Genomic DNA, 20,245 nt, shown 5'->3' on the forward strand with positions numbered 1-20,245 from the left:
GAGACACCACCTTTCTTCTTTCCTCCTGGGCCAGCCTCAGGGATGAGTCTGCTATGGGGCTGGTGTTTCCTGATCTTGCAGCTCCCTGGAGATGCTTATGACCCCAGCTCCTGCCATGATTACTGTCTAAAGGAGCTGCTCACTTGAACTGAGAGCCACCGGGTATTACAGGGGGAGACCCCTCGGACCTGAGCTCTGAAGATGGAGAGGGGAAGTTCTGATCCTGCAGTTTAGTTCTAACCTGCTGCACTGGTGTTCAGAACTCTCAAGTTTTTCTTTTTCTTAAAGCACTTTGAAACAGATGTAGAGTCCAGGGGGAGAGTAGAGGATGGCTTCCTTTGATGTATATTATTATTTGACCAGGAAAATGTGAGAAGTTTGAGCTTCTCCTAACCTGGCCCTTATTGGTGATTATGCAGTAGATACCTAGGGCGAAATTTCAAGTGAAAAATAGAATGCTTATTGTTTTCCTTGGTACTTAGTGGTCAAAGACTTCTAAGCTCTTTGATGTCAGAATTTCCAAAAGGGGGATTATAAGCAGATACTTAATCATCTGAACTTTTATTTTCTCTTTTTTCCAGTTTTATAATATATCACGCTAGAATTTCTTTTTTTTAACTACTTAATGAATTTTATTACATTTATGGGTGTACAGTGGTCATCACAACCAAATTTTATAGTGTTTCCATCCCAAACCCTCAGTGCATCCCCTAACCCCCCAGCCTGACTCATTTGGAAACTGTAAGATTTTCAAAGTCTGTGTCTCACTATCTGTTCTGCAAAGAAGTTCATTCTGTCCTTTTTTTAGATTCCACAAGTAAGTGATAGCATTTGATATTGGTGTCTCATTGTCTGATTGACTTCACTTAGCATGATAATTTCTAAGTCCATCCATGTTGCTGCAAATGCCGTTATTTCTTTCCTTTTAATGGCTGAGTAATATTCCATTGGGTATATGTACCGCATCTTCTTTATCCACTCCTCTGTTGATGGGCATTTAGGTTGTTTCCATGTCTTGGCTATTGCATATAGTGCTGCAATGAACATTGGAGTACATGTGTCTTTGTGAGTCATGGTTTTCTCTGGATAGATGCCCAAGAGTGGGATTGCCAGATCAAATGATAGTTCTATTTTTAGTTTTCTGAGGAATCTCCATATTGTTTGCCACAGTGGTTGCACCAATTTACATTCCCACCAACAGTGTAATAGGGTTCCTTTTTCTCCACATATTCTCCCGCACTTATTGTTTGTAGACTTTTTGATGATGGCCATTCTGGCCGGTATCACACTAGAATTTCATAAGGTTATTTCATTCCTTTATTAGCATTTTCCTTCTAGTCATAGATTGCTTCTCCATGACTGTCCTGTGTTATCTTTCCTGTTCGGTAGTCTGTGTGCTTGGTCATCTCTTGATTTTAATGTTACATCACTTTTCCTTGACAATCTCTGAACTTAGTGTAGTTGGGCCACTACTCTGAGTAGTTATGTTGTGAATCACATGGGAAGTCCGAGCCGCTACTCTCTGGATGGGAAGCCGAAGGGTCTGAGGTCCAGCCTGACCCTTATTATGTCTCCCAACTTCCTGATACCTGCTAACAGACTACCTCCAGGCAAGTCAGTCCCTGGGTAATTCTATTTTTTGGAGCATTATAAACTATATATAAAAATATTTCTAGCCTGCGTTAACTTTGTGTCTTTTTTTGCTATCATTCTGTTGTGTCACCATTTCTCTGGGGGAAAAAAAAATCTGTTAGAAAATTCTGACAAGGGAGATTAGCCAAAGGAGAAAACAGTTGGAAAAATGGGAAGTTATCTTCATCTTCTTCCTTGAAGGTAAACATCACCTGACCAGAGGAGTCTTCTTCCATACTGCTAACCTAAATCTCTGTATCAACCCAAAGCCCAGACCTCAGTAAGTGAATTACTGCTCTTCCCTTGAGCCACAGCTGGAGATTAGCAGATAACACAGTTGTGTAAACAGCCCAGGCAGAAGGTGCTCCCTGCCCAATACACTCAGTTCCCTGGAGGTGGCATGACGTGGGGGTGGTGAGGGGCATAGTTGCTTCAGGTGGGTTTGTGGTTAGTGTCTCATCGTGATGACTCACCTGATTGTGCTCTGAGTCACTGTCCCCTGTCTCCGGGCTCTGTGGACACATGTCCTCTGTGTTTCCAAAGGGACCTTTGATCGTGTGACATTCCTTTTTTTCAGCCACTGTCAGAGTAGAGCCCTTGGACTTTTATTCTTACTGAGATGGGAGGTAATAATCTGGGAAGCAGCTGGGTTTGGGGGCGGTGGTAGAGGACAGTAAGGGAGCAGGATCCCCTGCTTCATAGGTGTTAGGTCAGGTGTGGGTGGAAACCAAAAATGTTCCTCTTGGGTTTGGATCCTTTGTGGAGGTAGAAGAAACCTGAGTTTATTTCAGGAATCTGACATTTCCCATTATATCACTGTTGCCTATGAAGATGAGTGTTTTAAAGCATCCTAATTAATATTAGAGATATTACACATTGTGTAATGGTGGCTGAATGACTGAGAATGCAAATAAGCATATCAGTATAAGACTGGAACCAAACATCTCATTTTCACCATTGAATGAACTTTGGGGATATAAGAATAAATCTGAATTTATTAATTAACTATCAGCATTTTTTTTTTTTTTTTGTCTTTTTAGGGCCACTCCATGGCACATGGAGTTTCCCAGGCGAGGGGTCAAATAGGGGCTGTAGCTGCTGGCCTGTGTCATAGCCACAGCAACACCAGATCTGAGCCACTTTTGTGACCTACACCACAGCTCATGGCAATGCCAGATCCTTGACCCACTGAGTGAGGCCAGGGATTCAACCTGCATCCTCATGGATGCTAATCAGATTTGTTTCCGCTAAGCCACGACAGGAACTCCTAAACATCAGCATTTAAAATTACTATCACACTTACAATATATAACATTTTAGTAGACAGATTTTTAAAGTCTGGCATCATATTGCAGGACCAAACCTTCCTTGTTGGCTCAAGTGAATATTCAGATATTAGCAATTAATCTAGATGACGTGGCTTGTTTGTGTTTCTGAGGTCACGATGCTGATCAGATGTGATAAACTCACACACATTCCCTGAACCACTGACCACACACAGGTCCAGGGATGCCGGGAATGATGGGATGAGGGAGGCATCCGTCTACTCAGCTTTCAGAGCCGCCACTAAATAGCAGATTTGGCTGAAGCCGAGAATGTGGTTATGTTCTACAGTTACTCCCCATCCGAGAAATGACTTTGCCCACTCTGTGAGACATGCACCCTCTTCTGGAGTGAGGGAACTTTTGGCCATGCTTTGAATAGTTTTGTTCATCAGTATTCTGCTTTCCCATGAAAGTTAACTTTTCTTTCCTCGTGGTTAGTTATTCTCACTGTTCCACATAACTATGAATTTACCCTTCTCCATGTATTTTTTTTTTAAATGTTTTTTCCCCCATTTTCACAAATGATTTATTTATTTATTTATTTTGTCTTTTTGCCGATTCTTGGGCTGCTCCCGTGGCATATGGAGTTTCCCAGGCTAGGGGTCGAATCGGAGCTGTAGCTGCCAGCACCAGAGCCACAGCAACGTGGGATCCGAGCCGCGTCTGCGACCCACACCACAGCTCACGGCAACGCCGGATCGTTAACCCACTGAGTAAGGGCAGGGATCGAACCCGCAACCTCATGGTTCCTAGTTGGATTTGTTAACCACTGCGCCATGACAGGATCTCCCCTTCTCCATGTATTATGTCAGCTTTAGTAAGAAACCTGAAATGCATAAACCCCACACACACTCACATACTCAAATGTAATTTTTTTTTTTTTGGCCATGCCGGTGGCATGCAGAAGTTCTGGGCCAGGGATCCAACGTGTGCCACAGCAGTGACAATGCCAGATCCTTAACCCACTGCACCACCAGGGAACTCCTCACATGTAATTTTTAAATTGTTTTCTCTTGGGAAGAAGTACCCTGGTGCTCCTTGGAAGGGGGAAGTATTGATAATGCCCCTGTGCTAATAGAGCACTGAAGGTTAAGTGTTGGCAGTACCTCTGAAGCCAGAATGCTCTGAGTTTAGCTCTCAAAGCAGTTCTCACATGGGTACCTGCTCAGATTCCATGTTTTTTGCTGTTTCTATATGTGATGCTACTTTATTTTTTTGTAGCTACACCATGGCATATGGAAGTTCCCAGGCCAGGGATTGAATCCGCACTGTAGCTGCAATCTGTGCTACAGCTCTGGCAACACTAGATCCTTTAACCCACTGCACCGGGCTGGGGTTCGAACCTGCACCTCTGCAGCAACCTGAGCCACTGCAGTTGGATTCTTAACCCACTTTGCTGAAGCAGGAACTCCTGTGATGCTACTTTAGAATTTCCCAAATCCTGAGAAGTTCGGAGGTACAGTCTTTCATGCTGTTTTTCTTCCCAAGCTCTTTACAAGTAAGTTCATCTTCCTTCCCACCCTCCCTCAAGTGACTTGTTACTAACTGGCCAGAGGCTTACTTTTGCCTGGAGAAGCCCCTGGCTTTAAGTGGGTTTATAACCCTCCCAGTAGCCAACAATGGACAGAATCCCTGTCCTCTCATCTGTCACAACCCAAAGGCACAATTTTCAGGGATGGTCCAGGTTTAGGGGTAGAGTGCGTTTGCTGTCATTCAGTTTGCATGTTCATTTGAAGTCATTCATTCCTGGAGTTCCCATTGTGGCTCAGTGGTTAACGAATCCAACTAGGAACTATGAGGTTTCGAGTTCGATCCCTGGCCTTGCTCAGTGGGTTAAGGATCCGGCATTGTCGTGAGCTGTGGTGTAGGTCGCAGACGTGGCTCGGATCCTGAGTTGCTGTGGCTCTGGCGTAGGCCAGTGGCTATAGCTCCGATTCGACCCCTAGCCTGGGAACCTCCATATGCCGTGGGTGCAGCCCTAGAAAAGACAAAAAAATAAAAAAATAAAGTCATTCATTCCTTCACCCGTTTGGCAACAGTATCAAAGGGCTAGGCACTGCTGGCCTCTGGGAACAGGGTGAGCAAAGACAACCCAGGTCCTGCTCTTGCTGGGCTCTGTCTCAGGGGGAAGATTATTATTAAACAAATGACTTCAAAGAACATAGTTACCAAGGGAGTGACTGTCTAAAGAGGATGGGGCGCTCCGAGAGGGTAACAGAGGGTGTAGCTTAGGTTGGGATGAGGGGAAGGTGTCTTCGTACATTTGGGTTGCTGTAGCAGCTTACTGTAGATCGGGTGACAAACTTTATTTCTTACAGTTCTGAGGTTGGGACGTCCCAGATCAAGGCATCTGCAAATTTGGGGTCTGGTGAGGACCTGCCTCCAGGTTTACAATGGCATCTTCTCACTGTGCCCTCACCTGGCAAAAGGGGTGAGGGAACTCCCTGGGGTCTCTTATAAAGGCACTGATCCCTTCATGAGAACTCTGTCCTTATGACCTAATCACCATGCAGAGGCCCTCCTAATGCCATTGAACTGGGGATAGGATTTCAGCAGTAGAGTGTGGGAGGGATGGAAACATTAAGTCTGAAGCAAAGGGAGTTCCCATTGTGGTACCGCAGAAATGAATCCATCTAGTATCTGTGAGGATACGGGTTTTGATCCCTGGCCACACTCGGGTCTCAGGCTGAGAGTCACTTTCTCTCAGTGGCCTTTGCTACTGACTTTTTTTTTTTTTTTTTTGCTTTTTTTTAGGGTCGCACCCACGGCATATGGAAGTACCCAGGCTAGGGGTTGAATCAGAGCTGCAGCTGCCAGCCTACACCACAGCCACAGCAATGTGGGATCTGAGCCACGTCTGTGACCTACACCACAGCTCACAGCAACACTGTATCTTTTTTTTTTTTTTTTGTCTTTTTGTCATTTCTAGGGCCGCTTCCATGGCATATGGAGGTTCCCAGGCTAGGGGTCCAATTGGAGCTGTAGCCGCTGGCCTACACCAGAGCCTCAGAAATGCGGGATCCGAGCCACATCTGCAGCCTACACCACAACTCATGGCAACGCCGGATCCTTAACCCCCTGAGCAAGGCCAGGGATCGAACCCACAACCTCATGGTTCCTAGTTGGATTCATTAACCACTGAGCCACGATGGGAACTCCAGCAACACTGTATCCTTAACCCACTGTGTGAGGCCAGGGATTGAACCCGTGTCCTCATGGATACTAGTTGGGTTCATTACTACTGAGCCACAACGGGAACTCCAAGAACTTTCCTTTTATAATTCCCTACACAGAAGGGTATTTTGGATCTAGGGGTGACTTGAGAATAAAGGAATGAGCATTCATTTGTTAGGTCTGCTGTAATCAAATGCCACTGATGGGGTGGCTTAAATAACGGAGATTTGTGTTCTCACAGTTTGGGAGACTGGAAGCCCAAGATCAAGGTGCTGGTAGGGTTAGTTTCTCCCGAGGTCTCTGCATTGGCCTTGTAGGCTGATGCCTTCTGCCGTGTGCTCACATGGCCTTTTTTCTATGTGGGCTCCTCTCCCAGGGTCTCTTCCTCTTTATAGGATCACCAGATCCCATTTAACCTTGAATCCCTTTTATAAGGCCCTGTCTTCAAATGCAGTCACACTGTTAGGGGGTTAGGGCTTCAACATAGGAAATTTGTAGGGGTGCAGTTTAGTCCATAATAGTAAGGCTCTTAGTACAATTTCTGACTGACCAAAAGAAACTGGATATATGTTCCTTCAATTTAAAAGAATCGTAAGCCTCAAAGGAGATGTTAAAATTCAGTCAACATTGTGGCCCTTGAAGCTCTAGATAAACAAAGAAACCTTTCCCAAGATTTTAGAATAACGTGTACATACTAGCATTAGTGTGTGTGCACCCACGCATGTGTGTGTGTGTGTTTATGATTACGTGGACGAAAATAGAACAGTTTCCCTAGCAGAAGTAGTCACTAAAAGACATCTCTCTTCCTCTGCTCGTGGCTAAATTTGCTCTTCAAGTGAAACCAGTTAAAGGAACTCTCCTAAAGCCTGGCTGGCTGTTGGGGTGGGAGGGGAGCTATTAGGGAGTCCCCTTTGGACTGCCTCAAGCCCCATCCCTAGGGACAACCTAGAGCTGCAGAAAAGGTGCCTGAAGCTTCTTTTAATTAGATGTTTCTGGGCAGACAGGCTTCAGGTGGCTTCTTGTCACTTCAGGATCCTGAGGACTAGCCAGAGTCTCTTACTGTCTAGAGACAGTAAAGTCTTTGCCCCGAGGTCTTCATTTTCTCAGACTGAAAAGCCCTGTGTCAGGTGAGACGTGTGAGAAGTCAAGGAAAAAGCTTCTTTCTCCAGGGTTGTTTTTCTTTTTCTTTTTTTTTCCCCCCAATTGAGGGAAGGATTTGTTTGTGGCTTAATTCAGCTCTCTGGAAATACCAAGTCCTCTTGGGAAGATTAACCTCTGGCTGACGGGTCTCCTGCAGCCCTGAGCCAGAGCAGATGTGGCCTGCACTCTAACCACCCCCTCCTTTGCCCTCCGTTTGCTCACATTTTAACCTCCCTTTTGAGCTTTGTCAGGATGTATCCAGGGAGAACAGTCTCTTTGGACCAGTTAGAAATGGCCACCACCATTTCTCTCTTCTTTCTCTTGTTTGTTTGACAGTAAATGTCGGGAGCCTGCTCTGTGCCGACACGGGCGCTCAAGCCAGACGTGAGCTCCCCTCACAGGGTCACAGGGCGTGCAGTAGGTAGGCAGACCCAACGGAATGCTGGTCAGTACCTGGTCCCTTTCCCCAGCATTGTATTTAGGATCACAAAACTTTTACTTTCAAGAAAACTTGAATGCTTGCCCAGCATTCTAAATGGGGTGGAATGGGACAGAGTGTTTTCCCTTCTTGCCTCTGTTGACTTAGCATCTCAGGGTATTTGGCATATTCAGATTCCTTTGATTGACCTCTAGGGAAGTTCCCTGGTGGTCTAGTGGTTAGGATTTGGTGCTTTCACTGCTGTGGCCCGGGTTCAGTCCCTGGTCTGGGAACTGAGATCCCACATCAAACTATTGCATGCTGGAGCCAAAAAAAAAAACAAAAACCCCAAAACCATAAAAAACCCCCAAAACCTTTCCTATAGAAAACCCACTGTGAATTGATCCTTTCAAAGTTAGGAGTCAGAGTTCTGCCACCAAATTCCATGCCTGCCCTCACCTGGCTTGGGTTTCACAGCCTTCTCTTACTTCTTGAGGGGGTTCCTACCTGACCTGTTAATGGTCTCTTGCACCCTCCTGGTTTTTCTGGTTGTCACACCCATCCTGGCCACATTCCACCTGCCCAGCCTAGGCCAGCCCACACCATGGGCTCTCTCAGCAGTCCACTGACCTCATTCCATTCCCTTTTAGCTCTATCTTTTTGCTATTCCCATGTCACCAGCCCAAACCATAGCACCCCATCTCTGCTTCTGCTAAAGGGCCCTGCCAAGACTTCCAGGAAAAAAATCATACAGCACTGCCTCCTGAATGGCTTCATCAAAAGTTTATATTCCTCAGCTCCAGCTGGCTCTTCACTCCTGTTGAGCATCCTTTATTCACCTCATGTAGGTTCCCTAACACATTCACCTCAGTGGCCAGTCCGCAGTGGCCACAATCTAATTCCATGACCTTACCTCCTATTTCCTGAGAGGACTGAGGGTGTCCCACATGGGTTTCCTTGGTTTCCCTCTTCCCCATTTCAGAGTCTTATATTTCAGGGCCTGATCGCGCCCTCTCCCTCAGTTTCTGTCTCTGAGAATGTAGAGTCATTCATTATTGCCAGACTCGCCTTCTCTGGAACACTGCACCTGACCCTCCTCCCTCCTCTTCAGGACCTTCCTTGATGGATTTTCTCTGGGCTCTTGCATTTTCATTGTTTCTCCTTTGCCCTCAAGCGTATTCACTTCTCCCTTTTAACCGCCTGCCCTCACCCCAGTGTCCCTCCAGACTATAGCTTTGTGGTCCTTTCTTCACAAACACTCCGATTGTGGCTTTGGTTTCTTGCCGCTGGTCTTATCCCCATCCCAGTCCATTCAGTATGCTGCAACCAGCAGGATCTAGAAAATGCAGATCTGACCATGTCTTTCCCATGTCTAAAGGACTTCTATGACTCCCCTTAAATTTTTTATTTACTGGAGTTCCTGTGGTGGTGCAGCAGAAACAGATCTGTCTAGGAACCATGAGGTTTCTGGTTCAATCCCTGGCCTCGCTCAGTGGGTTAAGGATCCGGCATTGCCGTGAGCTGTGGTGTAGGTCACAGATGTGACTCGGATCCCGTGTTGCTATAGCTATGGCATAGGCCGGTGGCTACAGCTCCTATTCGACCCCTAGCCTGGGAACCTTTATATGCCGTGGGTACAGCCCTCAAAAAGAAAAAAAAAAAAGAAAAAAATTTTTATTTACCTTTTTTTGGCAACAGTCTTAATGAGATATAATTCATATATCATATAGAGTTCCCTCTTTTAAGGTGTACAGTTCTATTTTTTTTTTTAGTGTATTCACAGAATTGTGCCCCATCACCACAGTTAATCTTAGAACATTTTCATCACCCCAGAAAGAAACCTTGTACCCTTTAAAAGCTCCAATTCCTCCATTCCCTTTCCTCCTAATGCCTGGCAACCACTTAATCTACTTTCTGTGTCTATGGATTTGCCTATTCTGTTTACATTTCCTATAAACAGAATCATACAGTATGTGGTCTTTAGTAACTAGCATAGCATTGTCTAGGGTCATCTATGTTGTGACACAGTGACGCATTTGCTCTTTGGTTGAAAATCAAACTCCAAGTGCATCGGTAAGTCCTGCAGGATCTGATGCCTCTGTACCTCCCCCGTCTGATCTCGCTGCTCACTGCCTTGTGCTTTTGCTCCAGCGGAACCAAACTTACTCGTCGGTGTCACAGTGTTCCCTTGGCTGAAACTCTCTCCCCTTCATTTTGCTTGGCTGATTCGCCCTTCATGTCTCAGCCTCAGTGCTCTGTCCTGTGGGCAGTTCAGATCCTCCGTACCCTCCTGGGGCTGCCAGAGCCCACTGCACTTCTCTTACCACAGCATTTGTTGGACCTGGCTGTCATCGCCATGGAATTGCAGCTGTCCGCCTCTGGACTGTGGCCCTAGGGAGCAGAAACAGCATCTCCTCAGCGTCAGACTTAGTCCTCACCCCTGGGTCCCCTTGAAAGAGAAATCGAGTGTGGCCATGTCTGTTTATGACCTGGAACCTGCTGTCCCTGCTCTAAACTCTCTTGGAGGTCACCAGCCGCTCTGCGGTTTGTCCTCTTTCCTCTCAGCCTTGCTGCAGCATTTGCCACTGATCAGAACCTCCATGACATCCTCCCCTCCTGCCCTGCCTGTGACACGGCACTGCCTGTTTGCTTCCCCTGCTTGTGTACTGCTCTTTATGTCTCTTCTCTGGCTCCTCATCCTCCAAGCCCTTTGAGATGGCTCTTACCTCAGTTCTGCCTTCAAACTTCTCTCTCTGCTCTGTCCTCTCCTCCTGCAGCTTCACCTGTCACCTCTGGGCAGATGCATGATCCCCAGTCTGTCTGTGTCACCCAGATCCCTCTTCAGAGTCTCACATGTGTTTCCACCGATGTGACAGACATCCTCACCTGAATATACTTCCAGGGCTTTAATTAAAGCCCACTGTCCACTCAGCTCATCCTGGGCTCCGTGCTATGCAGAGCCCTCCTTGCTCTTAAGTCCTTCCCACCTGGTTGACTGACTCTTAACATCTTACTCAGTCTTGCTGCCTTATCTCTCTCCCCACTTTTTTAGTGCTTTCATCAATCCAGTTTGTAAATATATATATATATATATATATATGTATATTTTGTAAATACACATTAAATACCTACTATTGTCAGGTACTTTTTCTAAAGTACAACTCTGATCACTTTTTCTCAGCTGAAAACCCTCAGGGCTTTCCTTTGCCTATTTTTTAAAAAATTGAGGTATGGCTGACATCCTATTAGTTTCAGGTGGGCAATATAATGATTCAGTATTTGTGTCTATTGCAAAATGGTCACCACAGTAAGTCCAGTTCACATCCAGCACCATATGTAGTTACAACAAAATTTTTTCCTGTGATAGGAACTTTCAAGATCCACTCTCCTAGCTACTTTCAAATATGCAGTACAGTATTATTAACTATGGTCACCATGCTGTCCAGTACATCTTTGTGGCTTATTCATTTTATACGTGGAAGTTTGTGCCTTTTGACCCCCTTCACCCATTTCACCTCCCACCCTCACCCCTAACATCAGGGAGCCAGCAATCTATTTTCTGTACCTATGAGCTCAGGCTTTTGTTTGTTTTTTGGGAGGTTTTTTGGTGGAAGCCCTAGAGTTCCATGTATAAGTGAGCTCATGCAGTATTTATTTTTTTTCTGACTTATTTCACTTAGCATAATGCCCTTAAGGTCCATCCATGTTGTTGCAAATTCCCTTTGCCTATTAAATTGAGTTAAACTCCTCAGCTGGCATTTCAGATTCTTGTAAAAAGGGCTTTAGCTGTCTCCTCGATCACTCCTCTTATTCCTAATAACCAGGCCGAATCCCTAACCTGTCCCTCATCCTGCATACTTTATATGATACAGTAGCCTATTTAAACAGAAATTAATTGGAATTTAAGTTTAAAATTCAATTACTCAGTCACACTTGCCACATTTCAGGTGCTCAGTACTCGTGTGTGTCTTGTGGCTGCCTGTTGGCCCTTCCATCAGCACTCAAAGTTCTGTCCTCCCACCATCTCCTCACCTCCTTTTGTCCTCTACCTGTAAAATATTCTCCCTCTTCAAGGGCCCCCCACTCAAATTCCACATGTTCTACACAACCTTTTTTTTCTTTTTTTTTGGTCTTTTTAGGGCTGCACCTGCGCATGTGGAAGTTCCCAGATTAGGGGTCGAATCGGAGCTGTTGCTGCCCACCTACACCACAGATCAGATCCGAGCCATGTCTGCGACCTACACCACAGCTCACAGCAACACTGGATCTTTAACCCACTGAGCAGAGCCAGGGGTCGAACCCAAGTCCTTATGGATACTAGTTGGGTTTGTTACTGCTGGGCCACGATGGGAACTCCTACACAACCTTTCTTATCATTGCTTTCTTGATGAGAGACCCCACCCCCCACCCCCTTCAGAATCTCGGTAGTATTTTATCTCTTTTTCCTTTCTGAAATGTACCCACTTTTCCTCATACTGTAGCCACTTATGTCCTTATCTCAGTTCCAGTAGTGATTTGGAAGACTTTACGAAGTAAAGACTGCTTATTCTGTGCAGAGCACAGTGGGAGTTCAATAAACAATTGTTGAATTGAATACCTAGGAAAGATAATGGTTCTTTCGTTTTATTTCTGGAATTAGCAAGCACAGTGAATGTCTTAAATTCTTTACTCTTTCCTTTCCTTCCGTGGTTACACAGACCCCTTCTATAAGACCCAGCAAGAAGCACAGCCCCTGTCCTTTGCCTGACTGTGCAGGTGGCCACGGCCGGCACATTCCATCCTAAAGCCAGTTTTGCTGACATCTGTGCCAAGGGGATCGACTGGCTGCAGGAGACAGACTTGATCCTTAGGCCAGGGCTGTGAGGTCAAGCCCGTGAGATCTGGAATTTCAGGGAGGGAATAATAGATGGATAAGTGAGGGGCAGGCAGAGTACAAACTGCAGTCCTCAGAGAAGTGACCCCAGAAGTGACTGGAATGACAGAGGCTACCCAAGCCGGGGAAGTGGCAAGGCTCCAATTTATTTATTTATTTTATTTTTTTACTGTTTTTGCTTTTTAGGGCTGCACCCACAGCATATGGAGGTTCCTATGCTAGGGGTCGAATCAGAGCTACAGCTGCCCGCCTACACCACAGCCACAGCCACGCCAGATCCGAGCCGCATCTGTGACCTACATCACAGCTCATGGCAACGCTGGATCCTTAACCCACTGTAGGCTTAGATTTAAATTGCTTCCAGGATGGGGAGCCGCAAGATGTCTGTTCTCATTTAGACCCTGGAAGAACTTTCTGGGTGGTTTGTTGCTGCCTGGCTGAGTGTGCTCATGGTGACATATTTAGCCCAAAGCCACCTGCCACCAAGGAGATGATCTCACCCCAAACATTCGCCAGCACAATTTCCAGACACTTTAGGGACAGTCACAGGCTGACCTCTTTTCTCTGGTCTAGCTGCCCTGGAAAACTAAAGAAGTTGCTGGTTTCTACTCACTGACTGTTGCTGGGTGGGGGGAACTGGAAGGTGAGAGTGTGAGGGTGTGTGCCTGTGTGTGCGCGCACACACACACGCGTGCGCGCATGTGCACATGCATATGCGTGCTGTATGGGGGAAGCAGAGGCTATTAGAATAGGTTTACAGAGCTCTTTGTCTTTTCAGGCTTATTTTGCAGAGGGAGAAGCACTTCCATTATCTGAAAAGAGGCCTCCGACACCTGACAGATGCCTATGAGGTAAACACCTTGCCCAGGAGTTCTTTCTATCAAATTATCAGTCAGATCTTTCTCCTTTTTTTTTTTTCTGTCTGGATGAAAAGACATGTGGGCTTGACCTGTTGAGGATTCACCTGCTATACCACCTGGCTCTGGAGGGAACCAGGTACCCAGCAGCCAGGTCCTGGGGAGCTGGGACTCCTACTTCTGAGAGGACAGAACCAGATCGCTTCTAGTCGTGTCCTCCCTCAGAGCTGGCAGAGCCCCCCAGATGGGGTGGGCTTTCTTCCACCCCCATCGTGGCAGAGGGGTTCATGTGCATTCCTAGACCCCCCCTTGACCACCAGCTAAAAGACAGTTAGTTACCTGATCACACCCTATAAGCTGGTCTAATTTCTCTTCTGGCGGGAGGATCAGTGTATAAGTCCCAGAGAGTGCCACTGCAGATTAACATTGTAAAAATGCTCGGATGTGGAGTGGATTTTAAATTACTATTCCTCGCCATTCTAGGGGTCCACAGAGGGGCCTTTGGGGAGGGCAGCAGTGGTGGAGGGGAAGCTGAGAATAGGGACCGTGTGGCAGGTAGAGGGTAAATGTGAGCTGGACGGCACCAGGCCAGTTCTCTTGCCTCACTTTGCACAGAGCAGCTCTGCTTTTAACTTGCTTTTTATTTGAGGGTTCTGCATCTGATTATTATTATTATTATTTTGGCTGTATGCAGCATATGGAAGTTCCTGAGCTAGGTATCAAATCTGAGCTGCAGCTGTGATCCAAGTTACTGCAGAGACAACACCGGATCCTTAACCCACTGCACCACAGCGGGAACTCTCTGATTATTTACAGTAGGGATTGGCTAACTCAAATGCCTGCAGACTGAGAGATCTCTGGTGGCTCAGCAGGTTAAGGATCCGGGGTTGTCACTCCTGTGACGCTGGTTACTGCTATGGTGTGGGTTCAGTCCCTGGCCCTGGAACTGCTGCATGACGAGGACATGGCAAGAAAAAAATAATAATGCCTACAGACTCAAGCAGGCGTCATACATGAGAGATATGGATCTAGTTAGCGGGGTGTGGAACTAAGGCAAACTGGAGGACCCATGCTTTTACTCTGTTCCTGCCAGTTACTGCCATACAAGAATGCAGACCTAGAGTTGCCAGATCTTCTTGTTTATTTTCAAATGAGGCCAGAAATTCAAATTTCTCTGTGGATCTCTCAACACTTGTTACAACCAATTCCTTTTTTTTTTTTTTTTTTTTTTTGGTTTTTAAGGCCACACCTGCAGCATATGGAAGTTCCCAGGCTAGGGGTCAAATCGGAGCTACAGCTGCCAGCCTACACTACAGCCACAGCAGCACGGATCCAAGCTGCGTCTGAGATCTACACCACAACTCACGGCAACGCCCTTAGCTCACTGAGGGAGGCCAGGGATCGAACCTACCATCCTCATGGATCCTAGTCGGGTTTGTTAACTGCTGAGCAACAGAGGGAACTCCCACAAACAATTCTAATTAAACAAAACACTTCAGGGAGCAAGGAGAACACATCCATGGGCTACGTTTGGGTTTTGGCCTCTCAGTGTTCAGTCCTCGATAGTTAGGGTCCAGTCAGCCGTGATACAGTTACTGCCATGACAGCTAATCCTTCACTGAATAGTATGCTAAAAGCTTGCGATTTATTGTCTCATTTAATCCTCACCTCTACTCCAGGGAGGTAAGTCCATCTTTATTTTTTATAGATAAGGAAACAGGCATAGCAAGATTAAGAAATTTGCTCAAAGGCACATAGCTGGTGAGAGGAGGAGCCGGCACTGAAGCCCACAGCAGTGTCTTCTGTCACCACGCCAGCTGCCCCCCACGTGGTGAGCCAGCACACTATGTGCACTTGTGAAGTGGGCAGCTTGGGTCAGTGGAAAGAGCACTGGATTGAGAGTCTAGAAACCTGGGTTTTTGTGTCATATCTGATATTTATTGTCTTTGTAATCTAGAAAAGTGTCGTCTCTCTGGACCTCATTTATACACTTTTGTAAAACTGGAGCAGTAATACTACCTGCCTGCCTAGCTTTGAATGCTTGAATGTTTATGGCTTGAATTAGGATTAAGATCTGTTTGCATGTCACATTTGGAAGCCTTTCCCAGCTTCTCAGGCAGTATTAGTCAGTCTTCTCTAGCATTTATCCAGGTACACATAAGGAAGGTAACTTGTACGTGTCTGTCTAATGCCCTTTTCCTCTACAGATAACCAGGTTTTAATCCCAAGTATTTCAAGAATAGAAACTGAATTGTTTTTTGCAACACCCACAGCATATGGAAGTTCCTGGGCCAGGGATCGAACCCGAGCCAGAGCAGTGACCCAAGGCTCTGCAGAGACAACACTGGATCCTTAACCCACTGCACCACCAGGGAAATTCTAAGAACTGAATTATATTCATTGTTGTGCCCCCCCCCCCCGTGCTTGGCACAAGTAGATAATAAGTAAATATTCGTTGAATCAGGAGTTGTAGTTCACTGGTAATGAACTCGACTAGTATCTATAAGGATGTGAGTTCAGTCCCTGGCCTCGCTCTTGCTCGGTGGGTTAAGGATCTGGTGTTGCCATGAGCTGCAGTATGGGGTTACAGATGCGGCTCAGATCTGGCGTTGCTGTGGCTGTGGCATAGGCCAGTAGCTATAGCTCTGATTCGACCCCTAACTTGGAAACCTCCAAAAGCCTCCAGTGCGGCCCTAAAAAGACATACATACATATATTAAATATTAGTTGAATCAGTATGAGTTAATTAAGGAAATCCCTTCCTGAGATTGTACATCCCCTTGCGTCTACACTGAGAAAATAGTAGCCCCTAACTTTCTAACGTGGGAGGAGTCCTCTGCTTGGCTTCTTTGATTGCTTGTCAGGGCAGGACCCATTGGGTTCAGGTTAAACTCCTTTGTCCCAGTTGTCCTCATCTCGCATGTGGTCATTTCAGCTCCCAGCTAAGACCACCAAGCAAAGTGTCCTTCAGTAACTGATTGGTCACAGGTTGCCCTCTTCCACCTCCTTGCCAGGCTGCTGGGAGGGAGAAAGATGTCGCCTTGTCAGCAGGGCCTTGGAATGATCCTGAATAAGGGGCATGTTTTTTCTTTGGTTCCTTGCACAGTGTCTAGATGCCAGCCGCCCATGGCTCTGCTATTGGATCCTGCACAGCCTGGAACTACTGGATGAACCCATCCCCCAGATGGTGGCCACAGAGTGAGTCCGGCTTTGGGGAATCTGGGATGTTCTCTAAAATTGTTTTGACTGTGGGGTTTCTTTAGTTGTGTTTCTCTTTTATTTATCTCAAATGAAAAACACAGAGCGCTACCAAGAAACTGTTGCCCTTCTCTTGACCTCCAGTAACTTCCTGAAACTCCTCCACTTCAGAAGCCCATTGTAAGCTCGTGGGTAGAAAAGACTTTGAACTCCCAAGAGAAGGATTCTGTTTCTTCTGTGGCCTTCTCTTTGGGCTCTTGCTCTGGTCCTTGAGAAAAGTCTTCAGCATCAACTCTGGAGAAACATGATTTTGCCAGAAAGTACAGTATGCATTTGAATAGCTTCTGTGGGGAAGCATGTGGCAGCCCAGTGGACAAATACCTTTGCTTTCTGTAAACACCTCCATAGAAGTCCTCCCCACCAGTGTTGCAGTATTGATACCGGAAAGATGATACTGGAATCCAGGTTCTTATTCACATCAGTCGAAGAATGAACTCCTCGAACACACAGGCAGCAAGCAAGCAGTCTTCATTAAAGGGAAGCAAATAGGAGTTCCCATCGTGGCTCAGTGGTTGACGAATTCAACTAGGAACCGTGAGGTTGCAGGTTTGATCCCTGGCCTTGCTCAGTGGGTTAAGGATCCAGCATTGCTGTGAGCTGTGGTATAGGTTGCAGATGCAGCTCTGATCCCGTGTTGCTGTGGCTCCTGCGTAGGCCAGTGGCTACAGCTGCGATTCAACCCCTAGCCTGGGAACCTCCATATGCCATGGGAGTGGCCCTAGAAAAGGCAAAAGGATAAGAAAAGAAAAAAAAAAAATCAAATAGCCCCCAGGGTTGCTGGGAGGGGAAGAAGAGCCCCCTTCTCTATTGTCCTATAGGAATTTTTATCTCTTAAAATGGGAGGGGGGGTGGACACCAATGTAGGGTCCAGAGTCACAGGGGATTAGGGATTAATGTCCCTCTGGGCGTAAGTACTCTCTCCATAGTAAACAAGGCCTATGGGGCTGTTACTCCCTGGAGCCCTTAACCACAAATGTTAATCAATGCCCGTATCAAAGAAGCCCTTAACCACAAATGTTAATCAATGCCCGTATCAAAGGAGGTTCCTGTCATGGTACAGTGGTTAACGAATCCGACTAGGAACCGTGAGGTCGCGGATTCGGTCCCTGCCCTTGCTCAGTGGGTTAACGATCCGGCGTTGCCATGAGCTGTGGTGTAGGTTGCAGACGCGGCGCGGATCCTGCGTTGCTGTGGCTTTGGTGTAGGCCAGCGGCTACAGCTCCGATTAGACCCCTAGCCTGGGAACCTCCATATGCCGTGGGAGTGGCCCTAGAAATGGCAAAAAGACAAAAAGACAAAAAAAAAAAAAAAAAAAAGAAGGCATCGAAGCTCACGCTCCTATATTGACTACCTGAGTTAATATTCTGCCCCAGTATGGCTCTTGGTGGGACTGGGTGTGTCACCATCTTGGTGTACACATGTCATGGCATAGTTTTAAACTTCTAGTTCGAGATCTAAGCAATGAAGATTCTTCCCAGAGCACTGCTGCAGATGGTGTCCTTATTGTGGCTCCTTATCCTTAGAAGCTCATCACAATTTATTTATTTATTTTTTTGTCTTTTTGCCATTTCTTGGGCCGCTCCCGCGACATATGGAGGTTCCTAGGCTAGGGGGTCGAATCGGAGCTGTAGCTGCCAGCCTATGCCAGAGCCGCAGCAATGCGGGATCTGAGCCGCGTCTGCGACCTACACCACAGCTCATGGCCATGCCAGATCTTAAACCCACTGAGCAAGGCCAGGGATCGAACCCGTAACCTCATGGTTCTTAGTCGGATTCATTAACCACTGTGCCACAACGGGAACTCCCACAATTTATATTTTAGAGAAGAAACCCATTGTCACTCTTAGGGTCTCAGGGGTACCTGAGGTAGGAAAGGGCCACCAGGAATTGGATCTAATGCCCCAGTTCTCATGGAGAGAGAGCACGTCATCTCTTCCCCCTGCTGCTCTGGAGGAGAGAGTCAAAGGGAGGCCCCCAAGCCAGGTTCGTCTGCCCCCAGAACACAGGGGCAGTTGTGCCAGGATGTGTGGAGGCCAGCCCATGCCCCTCCCGGGCCACAGTGCCCCTGGCTGGGTCACACTGTCAGGTCAGAAGAACAGAACTGCACATTGTCTCATTCATTCTGTCTTAACAATAACTTCTCATTCTTGCCTTCCTGGGCAGGGTGTCTTGTGATGACTGTGGATAGGAAAGATAATAAAGAATTAGGCCATTAACCCTTGTGATATGTGTGACGCGTTCAGAGGCAGAGGAAAGATGCTCATTGTCTTCCACATCACAGAGCTGCTGCAAGCCTAGTTGCTTCTAGCTCTGGATGTGGAGTTGGACACAGTTTCTGCAGTAACAGGAATTTCATTGTCAAAATAAAGGCCTGTGTGTTTTTGAAATACCAGTTGGGGGTTGTGGATTGTTTGGGAAGCTTCCCCCCCCCCATACACAATCAGGATGTCCACCAGGGGAATGGGAATGGGAAAGTTGTGTGTGAGAGCAGAAAAAGGAAATGGGATTCTGTGAGAATGAGGTACCGATGCCCCCTAGAGGAGCAGTGGTTTGGAGCAGGAAGGGTGCCCCCTGGAGGAGGACATAGACAGGTTTGAAGGGAAGATGGTGAAAGGGGGTTCCTGAAGAGGAAGGACTCTGATCAGCATCGATTTTGAGTTTTTTCTAGGTTGTATGCTTGGTGTTTTGTAGGTAAGGCTTTTCTGAGGAAATAAGTGTCGGAGCAGCTTTTGTGGCAATATCAGATGTCAAAGGGCTTTACACACCGAACAGTTGGAGACAACCTAAAATAGCAACAGTTGGGGATGCTCTAAGTGTGAAGTTTAAGTAAAGTACCTATGTTGTCATACATACAGTGAAATGCTCTACAGCTACTTAAAAATTAAAACATTAACAGATGTGAAATGGATTTATTGTAGTGATTATTTTGCAGTACATACAAATATTGAATCATTATACTGTACACCAGAAATATAATGTTATATCAATTATATCTCAGTTAGGAGTTCCTGTTGTGGCTCATCAGGTTAAGAACCTGACATAGTGTCCATGAGAATGCGGGTACAATCCCTGGCCTTGCTTAGTGGATTAAGTGTCCAATGTTGCCGTGAACTGTGGCATAGATTGCCACGTAGGCCGGCAGCTGCAGCTCTCATTTGACCTGTAGCCCTGGAAACTTCCATATGCCATGGATATGGCTGTAAAAAGAAAAAAAAAAAAACTATACCTCAATTAAAAATTATATATATGAGGAGTTCCCACTGCAGTGGGCTAAGGATCTGGTGTTGTCATTGAAGCAGCTTGAGTAGCTTGGGTTTGATCCCTGGCCCAGGAACTTCCCCATGCTTCAGGCATGACCAAAAAAAAATTATATATATAAACATGTATATTTGTATATAAAAATATATGTATTTATATAGAGAGGTATATCATGATTTAAATGAAAGGTAGTTAAAACTCTTCTTTTATATATTAAAAATAAAGATGGTTGGAGTTCCCGTCGTGGTGCAGTGGAAACGCATCCGACTAGGAACCATGAGGTTGCCGGTTCGATCCCTGGCCTCGCTCA

At 46.3% G+C, this 20,245-nt stretch overlaps 1 protein-coding gene across 4 annotated transcripts in view; it reads left to right on the forward strand.

Moving 5' to 3' along the window:
* The window catches only part of FNTB (farnesyltransferase, CAAX box, beta), a 77,374-nt gene that overhangs the window by 15,572 nt on the left and 41,557 nt on the right, over positions 1 to 20,245 (forward strand). For 3 of the 4 annotated variants that reach the window (XR_014809071.1, XM_021098185.2, NM_001244680.1), the window contains 2 exon segments: positions 13,341 to 13,413; positions 16,526 to 16,617. Coding sequence is in view for 3 of the 4 variants with exons in the window: in XM_021098185.2 (XP_020953844.1) it covers positions 13,341 to 13,413; positions 16,526 to 16,617 (165 nt within the window). In the remaining variant the exon portion in view is untranslated. 4 annotated transcript variants of the gene reach the window in all.

The sequence above is a fragment of the Sus scrofa genome, chromosome 7 (genome assembly GCF_054392235.1).
Source record: "Sus scrofa isolate SSC_HxYL_T2T_F1_AM1 chromosome 7, Sscrofa_HxYL_maternal_Yorkshire_Landrace_v2.0, whole genome shotgun sequence".
In the NCBI taxonomy this organism is placed as follows: Eukaryota; Metazoa; Chordata; class Mammalia; order Artiodactyla; family Suidae; genus Sus; species Sus scrofa.